Source organism: Mya arenaria, chromosome 5, assembly GCF_026914265.1.
Source record: "Mya arenaria isolate MELC-2E11 chromosome 5, ASM2691426v1".
In the NCBI taxonomy this organism is placed as follows: Eukaryota; Metazoa; Mollusca; class Bivalvia; order Myida; family Myidae; genus Mya; species Mya arenaria.
The window spans coordinates 72,595,053-72,607,164 of NC_069126.1; the positions used below are offsets into that span (position 1 = coordinate 72,595,053).

The following is a 12,112-nucleotide window of genomic DNA, read 5'->3' on the forward strand; positions in this document are numbered from 1 at the left end:
GGGTTTTGCAATATTTAGGTACGGCGCTCCCGTAAATCTAAAGATATAAAAACTCTGGCCTTAGGGTCTTAAAGACACTGATAATCCTGCGTTGTAAGCTCACTTTTTACATGAATAATAAAACACTTCATTTTGTATAATTTACAAAATGAAACAAAAACAGAGAAGGGCTTGTCTTGTTTTGCAATGTTATGGCTATTTCTGGATTAAAGGCCGGAGTTTTTATGTCTCCCCCATTCATGGGGAGATTATTGTTTTTGCCCTGTCCGTCAGTCAGTCCGACTCTGTCAGTCTATAGATACCTCACACTTCGTGTCCGCTTAATAACTAAAGAACGCTTGCACCCAGGAACTTATTACTTGGTTTGCTAGTTGTTCATGACTAGTAGATGACCCCTATTGATTTTGAGATCAAAAGGTCATGGTTATCTTCAGATAAAAAACGATATGTTGGCGTTGACCTTAAGCTTAAAAATGGTTTCTGCTGAAGAACGTTTGTACCTAGGAACTTAATACTTGGTATGCTTGTTGTTCATGACTAGTAGATGACTCCTATTAATTTTTAGATCAGTAGGTCAAGGTCACGGTGACCTTGAGGTGAAGAAAGGGTTTCCGCTCAATAACTAAAGAATGCTTGCACGCAGGAACTTCATACTTGGTATGCTAGTTGGTCATGACTAGTAGATGAACCCTATCGATTTTGAGATCAGAAGGTCAAAGGTCAAGGTCACCATGACCTTGAGGTGAAGAAATGGTTTCCGCTTAATAATGTCACGTAACAGAGTTACGTATAGAATGTGACGTAATACGTTATATTTAAGATATAATTAAGATTTAATTAAATGGATATGTGTCTACATACTGTATGTTTAGTAATGTAGGGCATATTTGATTGTCATTTTAATATGAAAGTGGTTGACAGCCGACCTGATATAAATGTACAAAATGGTCATGTTAATTACAAAAACGTGTATTCCTTGGGTTGTAAAGCTGTCATATTCAGACCACAAATGAGTATAAGAGAGATGATTTTGGATGTAAAGAGACAGAGGGGTTAGGCAAGGCAAGGAGAGCGGCCTTGGGTCCTTAATGGACGGCAGTTAGGATGTGGGATTACCTTAAATGTCATGCTGTATTTAAAACTTATTATTATACGTAGAAAGAACGTGGAACAATAAAGAACTGACATTCGAACGGTTGTTGTTTAATAACTTAAAGGCTTCCAACAGTTTAAGTGAACACTTAGAGAGTTCTGTGGCTGTTACGTCACAATAACTAATGAAAGCTTGGACCCTGGAACTTCATACTTGTACCCAGGAACTTCATACTTGTACCCAGGAACTTCATACTTGTACCCAGGAACTTCATACTTTGTATGCAGGTTGGTCATTACCAGTAGATGACCCCTATGCTTGATCGTTTCCAGTCCAACAGTACAAATTTCATGTCCATCTTTAATTATTTCTCACCTACAACCACACAATGGGGGAAACAAGCGCTTTTTAGCTCTTCTGGCCTTTGGCCAGTAGAGCTTATGCGATGGTAATGTGTACGTAGTATGTGCATCCGTGCGGTCGTGCGTCTGTAAACAATTGCTTGTGAACACGATACAGTCTTCAGTTTTGATTGTATCTCAATGAAACTTGTACAGTATCTAGATATCCATTAAAGCTTGGTTCCTTTCGAAAACCAGCCAGATCCGCCCATGAATGCCTAGATTATGGCCCTTGATAGTATAAAAAAATGCTATTGTGTATACAATTGCTTGTGAACACGATACAGTCTTCAGTTTTGATTGTATCTCGATGAAACTTGTACAGTATCTAGATATTCATTAGTGCTCGGTTCCTTTCGAAAACCAGCAAGATCCACCCATGAATGCCTAGATTATGGGCCATGAAAGTTTTAAAGAAATGCTTTCTATTTTTAGCCAGGTCTGCATGAGCGAATTCTATTTTTAGCCAAGTTTACATGTACATGTAAATTCAAGTCTAGAGTTAAGGGAGACAATTTGCAAGTCTAGGATTTTGAGAGACAATTTGCTTTTTGCTTCTGCAGTTGATTTTGTGAATTACTCTGCCTTGTTCTTGTTGAAAGCCCAAAGGCCATTTTTAAGCTTGAAGTTCTGTAGTTTGCGCATTCATCTTAACAAAATTGGTTGTGAATGTTTAAGTTATGCACCTGGTGTCATTACTGGCCACACCAAGGGTTCACAGGTTTGGTTTACATAAATCTGGAAAGGTTTGAAAATCTTTTTGTGTGTTCGTGCATCCATCTCAGCACAATTGATTGTGAATGTTTGTTTAAATTGATCAATGTTGTCCTAAGATGCCCTTGACTTTGACCTTTTGACCAACTTTTTGACTTTTAAAACTACAGAATTTTTTACTATGAGTACAGTTTTGAAAGCATTTTTTTTTGTCAGATGACTTTTACTTGGCACATATTAAAATAGTTCATGCAACTTATCTGCTTACAATACTTTCTGGGCTCAGATGTTGAACATGCTACGTTTTCAGGTAACCCAAACACAAAACATAAACTATATGTCTGTTGCCTTTTACCCATACATGCATGCTCTGGATTGATATGACCACAAAAGCCATGCCAGTAGAGCATAGGCCCTTTTGGGCCTCTTGTTTAAATAAGCAATCTCTTAAGTTACCTCTGTGATTGGTATATTATTATAGTGCCTATTTTTCAATGTACAACATTCATTTGGTCACAATGTTTAATTATGCATAATTTCTCAACAACCTCATCACCAAAAAGTGGACGGTAAAAGCAGGTGATGTTATAGTCAATTAACAAAGTCTTGTTTTGGTTTAAGTGTAACTTTAAAATATATTTCTTGTATTTTCAGATACTCTGCAAATAAGTCACACCTCTTCAAAAGTTGGTCAGTCTTCTGTTATTCAGTGCACAAGTGACAATGGTAATAATATGGACTGGGTTGTAGATGGCAGTACCGTTACATCATGCTCTGGAACTACCCCCAACAATTGTGTGCCTCCTTGTGCTGAGTGCTCATCAGTCATAGGCAGTCCAGCAGCTACCTTTTCATACACTATAAGTTCTGTTGGATACACTCACTGTATAAAATATGGATGTCAAGAAGATACCACTGGATTGCTGTCTGAATTTTCACTAGAAGTAACAGGTAATTTAAATTTGCATTATAAGTTATGATCTTTAAAATGAACATTACGGGGTTACATTTTAAAAATATAAAGAGGGTCATTATATTTGCATTTTCTTGAGAATTTACCTTAAAATTGTGCCATTAATATAACTAAAACTTTTGTCTTTTACACACATGAATTTATCTGCAATGTTATCTGAAGTTTAATTTGGTGCAATTTTAACTCACAGAAGTGATGATATATATTAATTTTAACTGCTCAATAACTTCAGATTTAATTGATGTATTGTATGAAACTTGTTAAGAAGGAACATGCAATGTACCCTGGATTGCATTTAAGGTTGGTACTGTCCTGGTCAAGGTTATTAACCAGGTTTTCACATAGTGAAACCTGGTTATTAGAATGGCAAACGTCGTTGTTCAGGCGGGTGGCGGCCGGGCGGCATCAAACTCACCTATGAAACTGAATAACTTTAGTAAGGGTTGACATATCTTGACCAAACTTGGTCTATAGAAAGAGTTTATGGGTACCTTTTATGGGATTGCGTTTAGGGTCCCTAGGGTCAAAGTCAGTGTTACTAAAAATAGAAAAACAGTTGAAACTGAATTAGTTTAGTTAGGGATGACATATCTTGACTAAACTTGGTCTTTAGGAAGAGTTTATGGAGCCCTTTCATGGGATTGCGTTTGGGGTCCCTAGGGTCAAGGTCACTGTTACTAAAAATAGAAAAACGGTTGAAACTGAACAACTTTAGTTAGGGATGACATATCTTGACTAAACTTGGTCAATAGGAAGAGTTTATGGAGACCTTTCATGGGATTGCGTTTGGGGTCCCTAGAGTCAAGGTCAAGGTCACTGTTACTAAAAATAGAAAAACAGTTGAAACTGAATAACTTTAGTTAGGGTTGACATATTATGACTAAACTTGGTCAATAGGAAGAGTTTATGGATACCTTTCATAAATTTGCGTTTGGGGTCCCTAGGGTCAAGGTCAAGGTCACTGTTACTAAAAAATAGAAAACCGGTTGAAACTGAATAACTTTAGTTAGGGATGACATATCTTGACTAAACTTGGTCAATAGGAAGAGTTTATGGAAGCCTTTCATGGGATTGCGTTTGGGGTCCCTAGGGTCAAGGTCAAGGTCACTGTTACTAAAAATAGAAAAACAGTTGAAATTAATAACTTTAGTTAGGGATGACATATCTTAACTAAACTTGGTCTATAGAAAGAGTTTATGGGTACCTTTCATGGGATTGCGATTGGGGTCCCTAGGTTTAAGGTCAAGGTCACAGTTACTAAAAATAGAAAAACGGTTGAAATTAAATAACTTTATTTAGGGATGACATATCTTGACCAACTTGGTCTATAGGAAGAGTTTATGGAGACCTTTCATGGGATTGCGTTTGGAGTCCATAGGGTCAAGGTCACTGTTACTAAAATTAGAAAAATGATTCAAACTGAATATCTTTAGTTAGGGTTGACATATCCTGACACAACTTGGTATAAAGGAAGAGTTTATGGATACCTTTCAATGGATTGCATTTGGGGTCCCTAGGGTCAAGGTCACTGTTACTAAAAATGGAAAAACAGGCACAGGCGTTTCTTGTTATTGCATATTGTGATGACACTTATTGTGTACCTATTCCCTGTTATGTTTTCAGACTTTAGTGTAGATAATTCAACTGCTGTTTTGAATCCACAAGAACCTACTGCAAACACGGATGGAAATGTCAGTATTACAACACCTTGCATATTTCCTACAAGTTCAGACGCTATAACAATCAACTGGTACATGGTGTTCGTAAATAAGGTAAAACATTCTTATATATATATAAGAATGTATATTGTGTATGAATTATTATGCCCCCCTTCGAAGAAGAGGGGTATATTGCTTTGCACAGGCATGTCGGTATGTCGGTCGGTCGGTCGGTCGGTCGGTCGGTCGGTCGGTCGACACACTTTAATGGTCATAATCTTAAAACAGCAACAAATCAGCTGTCATTTCGGTCCATGCATATTTCATTCAATTGTCCATTTAATCCTGACAACATGGCGCTCAGGGGGGGCATAATGTTTGACAAACATCTCTTGTTATAATCAATTTTATTTTTTTTAACCATTTTAAATGAGTTTCCCCCATTCCCTAAATTTGCCATGATTTGGATGTTGAAAATAGGTGGCAGTTTGTGGAGTATTGGAACAGGTAGCACTTGATGAAAAACTGAAGAAATAAGCCTTGATATAATTTTCACCATTTTCCACCAAAAAGCACCCCCAACGTGGCAGTTGGTGGAGTATGGAAATGTTTTCCACCAAATGCCACAAGACAATTTGTGGCATTTTTTTCACTGAATGCCACGCAAATGTCGCAGTTGGTACTTTTTCCACCAAATACCAAGTGGCAGTTGGTGGCAAATTTTTCACCAAATGTGCCCAACCCAATGTGGCTGTGCAGTTTTTGCAGTCATTTAGTTAGATATCCTTTCGAATACCGCTACCGTACATCGACGCGCTACCGTAGCCGCCTAATGCAGACCAATTTTTCAAGGGTGCTGGTTACCGCTACTGTTTTACTGTAGGAATACTGTAGACGACTGAAACGTACTGAAAAAGTAGGTATGTCCAGTTCCACAGCCGCAAAATGCACATTTTCCACAAATTTGTGGTACGTTTTTCATTAAAATAAGTAAGATTGTGAATTTTAAAAACAGCATTAATACGCTATGGTACTTTGTCTTAGAAACAGTTACTACACTACGGAATTTCTTTCAAATATTATAACCATGCAAAAATAAGCAACGGTATTTCTTTAAAAATCATCATTCAACATTATTCGCCTCTGGCATTTGTAAATTTGCTTTAATAAAACAGCATGCTTATGCTTTTCCTCTTGTATCAGAAGTACGCTGTGGTATCACTGTTAAATTTAAGAAATGAGCAAAACTGCGCAGTGGTATTACTGTGATATTTGTTTTACGGACTGTGTGTTAACTTCGATAAGGTAGACATTTCATGTTTGAATTAAACTAAATCAGTCACTTAAGTGCACTCTGGTAGCGTTCCTGAATCTAGAAGTATGCAAAACTACGCAGCGGTATTTCCTGTTTAAACATTATACGTAATCAACATAACACAACCCATTTCAAAGGCGACGTTGCCTTTGAAGGTCATTTAACGCCAGTTACGCTTCCTTTTAAAACTGTTGAAATATATGCTATAACTTTCTTATAAATCCAACCGGACATCTATTACGTGATCGCTATAAAGTTATCATGGAAACCATAGTGACTGCAAATATATCAACAGAACATCCATTACAAAATAGCTGTCACAGTTGCCATGAAAACCACTGCAATAGACAATAAACCAACCGACAAATATCACAAGGTCGCATCAAGGTTACATTGAAACCACAGTGACCCCTGTTATGAAAGATGTATGGGAAAGGAGCATGACTTTATACAACATGCTCAATACATATCTGTTGATGAAGCAATGCATTCGGAGCTCCTCGGCCATTTTATCGAAAACAACCTCGGATGTATTTGGACGGTTTACATACTCAAAAAGTGGTACGTTTAAGTCCGCTGCAAGTAGATCGCGTAGTAATTTTATTTAGCAGTTAAACTTTGTGATATTACTCTTGGGATTCTTAAATATGTTTGCAATAATACAATTCAATGACAATCAATTTAAACTTAGATCAATAAATACAACTCTAAAACACTACATTTAATTAATGATATAATTCAAAAATTTACGAACTACTTCAACTGATGTACCTGCATACATCCGAGGTTGTTTTTTTGAAAAAAATGGCCGAGGAGTTCCGAATGGAAGCAATGATCAAATGTCACGGTCACCATTCAAGAAATGTTGGTGCTCCGTGTGTCATGGGGTATCTCAGGAATTACCAGGAGTACTTAAGTCGAAAGATAGAAGTAGGGTTGACTCAAACAGTTGTAGAGAACTGAAGAGAAAACATCACAGGATGATCATGTTGTATTTGCCGACAAGTTTAAAACATCAGTATCTCTGGCGTTTGGAAAAAAAATCTATACATTCGTGTCACGCACACCGGAAGGACATATTGGTCAATCGCAAAATCAGTCCTCGAAAAGAGATGGCAAAGTTAGGATGCTCAGCAGAGGGGAACACATGGCATGAAATATTTCTGACCGGAAGCTTATGTCCACTGCATGGGAATAATCAAAACATGTGTGCAACCCGATGACAGGTTTCAATCCTATTATAAATAGCCGACAGAACAAGGTTTTGACGGAAGATGTAAATACAAAATGAAAGTGGGAAAAACATGCATCAAAGTTATTTTTAATTAAAAAAGAACATGGGTGTTGTAGACAGTCAACATTTACAGTGTACCAACACAAAGTGCTTATTTGTGGATCTAATTTGTGTGGTTTGCCGTGGACTTCTCGCTTATGATTCATCATGTATAAAGCGCAACCCTCCGGCTACTTATAAGCTGTTTGAGAGAATGGTAATTCTTTTTTACAGTATATTACAAACATGCTGTAGAATGTTAAATAGTAACCATAATCAGGTTTAATAACATATTGATCGTTGCATGTACCACCAAAATGAAACACGAACAACATCTTTTAAAACCAATCAACTGTTTAATGGTTTATGTTTCTGTTATTAGGTTGCAGAATAACTTATCGGAGGGAATAGCACACGTATAAGGAAATCCAAACAAACAAGCAACATTTTTTAACTTGACCTCTTTGGCAATGTGCAGTGCAGAGTCAGCTTGCACGATTATAATTCTAATGTTTATAAAATAAAACTCAAATGAAATTTTATTAAAGGGAATGTTTTATTTCGTATCGTGGCATTACCTCTATGAAAGGCCGAATGGAGGTCAAGTCCAACAAGACTATGGCTCCAGAAACACAGAGGAACGGGAAACAACAGCTCATGAATGTGAAACATTTTCAATAATATATTTTTTTTATATAATTGCATTTTAAAATGACCCTTAAATCGAAACAATGAACGGCCTCTGAAGTTCATGAAAATGCATACATTAAATTATTTCTACTGTTTAATGGCACATCTTGAATTTCAGAGTCTAGTACTAGAAAGCGCCGTTTAGATCAATCATGTATTAAAATAAATTTTCAATATAGTATTGATGAAATAATCATAACAAAATGTTGTTCAGGTATCAACCTTTTGTTCCTGAAGGGACGAATAATGTTTGTTTTAATGTTGTTGTTTTTTTTATAGAATTTAACATTTCATGCTTAAAATGAGGACATATTTTTCGAAATTACACATATACAATGCAATTGTTGCTAACAACGTGTCTTTATAACAAATATTCATCAATATGTGATTTCTTTTTACAGACCGATGATATTGCATTGCACAGAAACTCCACTAGACTCTGTTGCCGTTTCGTTAATCGCATGCTGTGATTATTCTGGTGTTATTTCCCGTGACAAATGTTGCGATATTTTTAGCAATATAATAGTTACAGTCAAATATTTTGATTTATGTTTTGGTCTATGTTTTTCTATTATATAATTATGTACATATGTTCTTTGTTGATTGGAGAAAAAATATTATCATTATTGAATTTCGTCATGTTTGATTTTATCCCTATGTATCCCTCAAGTTCCTATGATGTGCATACTTGCACTATACGTTTTAGAACCTTGATGTATGGATGAATAGTGAATCCGTATTTGGATTTTAGTCCTTTAAGTATACATTTATATAGGAAATGAATGAACATGTGTGTAAAATATCATGATAGAGAATTGTTATTTTAATTCCTTTCTGATTTATTTGATAAAAAACATATTGTTTTGTAATCGCTCTATGCATGTGTAAATACTAAAATATACAAAAATATGTATAATATAATGAAAACTACAGGGACAAGCCCATTAGTTGAACAGTAAAAAATAGGCCCTGTTAAGGGGTACACGTCAAGGACCCAAATAACAATGAACTAGAGACACAAACATTGTTACACCACTTCTTAAATCATAAGTTTCACTTTTTGTTTTATTACTGAATTTTACATAGAATGACACGTGCCTGGAAAAGTGTGATTATATGATGTCTGCATTAAAATTAAGCACGGCTAAAATAGCGTTTTTATACATACATAGTTTAGTCACACATGGCAATCCAGAGAGTGTTTATGTTGATTTTTTCAATTTACTCCGATTCAAGCACACACATGCATAATATGATTGACACAATAAAAACTAGAACTGTAAGCCATAGGCTAACGAATACCCCCCACCCCTCCATGTCTAGGTTGTTTGCCCTGGAGTTAGGCCGGACAAAGCTAATTTTGCCTACAAGGGGAGATAACTCCAGTCAGGGTCATGTGACCTGTACCAAATTCACAGAGGCGAAAGTTTACAACATGGCCATTAATTTCTGAAAGTTTGATAAAGATTTGTTGAATAATAACAAAGATGAATCCCGGACAGGGCTTATTTTGCCTACTTTAACACATCAAGGGGAGATAACTCCAGTCAGGGTCATGTGACCTGTACCAAATTCACAGAGGCGAAAGTTTACAACATGGCCATTAATTTCTGAAAGTTTGATAAAGATTTGTTGAATAATAACAAAGATGAATCCCGGACAGGGCTTATTTTGCCTACTTTAACACATCAAGGGGAGATAACTCTGGTCAGGGTCATGTGACCCGTACCAATTTCACAGAGGCGCAAGTTTACATCATGGCCATTAATATCTGAAAGTTTGAAAAAGATTTGTTCAATAACGACAAAGATGAATCCCGGACAAAAAAAAACGGACGGACAGACGGACAGACAGACAGACAGACAGACAGACGGACAACCCTATTCCAGTATACCCCCCCCCCAAACTTTGTTTTGGGGGGTATAAAAATCGCAACGTTGCCTTACAAACATCTTTTCAAGCATTGAACTTTTGAAATATTTGGAAAACCTTTTTCTACTACTGTAGTACAAAATTGCTGTTATAGAAATATCAAATACTAGCAGTAGCGTATTTATGAGGAAAACATGAGACATAAATATCGAGTTACTACAAAAGTTAAAACTGCCATAGTGTATCTATGCATGCACACATGGTATAATTCCAAGATTGAACATAACATTAAACGTCTCCGGCAGTTTTGAAATACATATACCTGAACTGTTTGTACTAGAACTACCAGAGTGTACTAATGCATAATATTATCCTTTATGTGCTTAACAAATTGTTCAAAGAAGTAATTCCTATCTACAAAACTCGCCTATAGTAGTTTTATAAACATTAAAAGGTAGCCAATACCGAAGATGAAAATTACCACAACCTACATATCACAGGATTACCATTGCGCTGTTTTGCATGTGCGTTTACCTACTGATGATTGTCTTCAATCAAATTACTACAACACACGTCTACGGTTATTCCTACATTTGTTCAAAATTCATCATATCCGTAGTGTATTAATGAGAGTTTTGTATTTTTCCGAAGTCAACCAGAGCGTAGTCATGCCGAAATGTCATATATATTAATAAGTGAATATTTTAATTGCCGTTACATAATAAAATCAATAAAATGCATTTTATTGTATTAACGTGTCTATTAAAGGGTTTAAGTAAAAGGAAAAATGTACATTTTCACTAGAACATTACCTAATTAGGGATAATGTATATGTCACTAATTCGTGAAATGCAAACTTGATTTATAAGGGTGTTATGTTATATAATTTTATGTACTATATAATGTTTGTAATTAATTTCTTTAATTGTGTTATAAATATATACTGTTTCGAATTTGATTTGAACATTTTACCTAATTGCTAACGCATTTTAATCGGGAGATTTAAGTCTCTGCTTTTAGCAAAACATGTACAAGATTATAAAAATAAGCGGTATTCCCACACTGTACGATAGCGGTAATCAGAAGCCGAAAATTTGAGTACGGTTTACACTGCTGTGGTAGTTCGCCGGTGAATGATAGAGGTAATGGGGACACCCGAATTTAGGGTCTGCATTAGGCGGCTATGGTAGCGGAAAGGATATATACACAAAAATACACAGTCATCACAGTCATTGGTGAAGAGCTGTCTGCATTTCTACATTGGAGAAATCCTGAAAATACTTGATGTATTGAATTATTAAATTTGGACGTATCTTCGATAGGCTACCATGTTAACATGTGCAAACGGCCATTTTTTTGGCCGTATTTATGCTTACAAAATCGTAAACTGTTTAAACGAAACGGTCTTGTGATAAATAGAGGATCTCAAATCAGTGTTTATTTTGTATCAAATTCATTAAACAACGAGTTTTTATCGTTTTTAAATGACGAGTTTAATAAATTAGATACAAAATAATAATGAATTTGAGATTCTATTTATAACATAACTCTATTACGGTTGAAATCTAGATCAAAGTTTCTTTAATAAACATTCTCGTGTCCTAGAGCGAAGAATTTACATTGAGTGGTATTAGGATACCTCATCCGCAGGAAACAAAATAGAATGACATAAATACATTTTATTGACAATAAAAAACATAATTCATGTCTCAATTATCAACCCATTATCAAAGGTTTCACGTAAAAACAAAAAAGAACACATTTCAATCCATTTAAATCAAGCAATTGAATAATAACAGCAATGTCATAACTGCGTGACGTCATTAGTAATCATGCGAGTGTGTACATGTCAATTGGCGGTTGAAGTTTGAAAAGACCGTTTGTCGCGTCACAGTCGCTTTCAGTCGTGCAAATTCACTTTGAAGCTGTTAGATTACATCATGGATTTTTGTCATTTTGATGGATATGCCCAATCAGTTTTACCACCGTGAATTGGAGCACCAAAACTGTTGTAAATCCAACAGAAAAAGTGAGATTTCATGTGGAATCAGTGACTGTGTGAACTTGAGCATTGCTGGTGAACTGTGTGCATAGACTGAGCATTGTACAAGTATTTTCACTTG

At 35.8% G+C, this 12,112-nt stretch overlaps 1 protein-coding gene across 1 annotated transcript in view; it reads left to right on the forward strand.

Annotated features, from left to right (window-relative positions):
* Positions 1 to 12,112, forward strand: part of LOC128234133 (uncharacterized) — a 99,834-nt gene that overhangs the window by 23,847 nt on the left and 63,875 nt on the right. The window contains exons 3-4 of the mRNA XM_052948165.1: positions 2,863 to 3,159; positions 4,805 to 4,953. Of these exons, the coding sequence (XP_052804125.1) occupies positions 2,863 to 3,159; positions 4,805 to 4,953 (446 nt within the window). The remainder of the gene's footprint in view (positions 1 to 2,862; positions 3,160 to 4,804; positions 4,954 to 12,112) is intronic.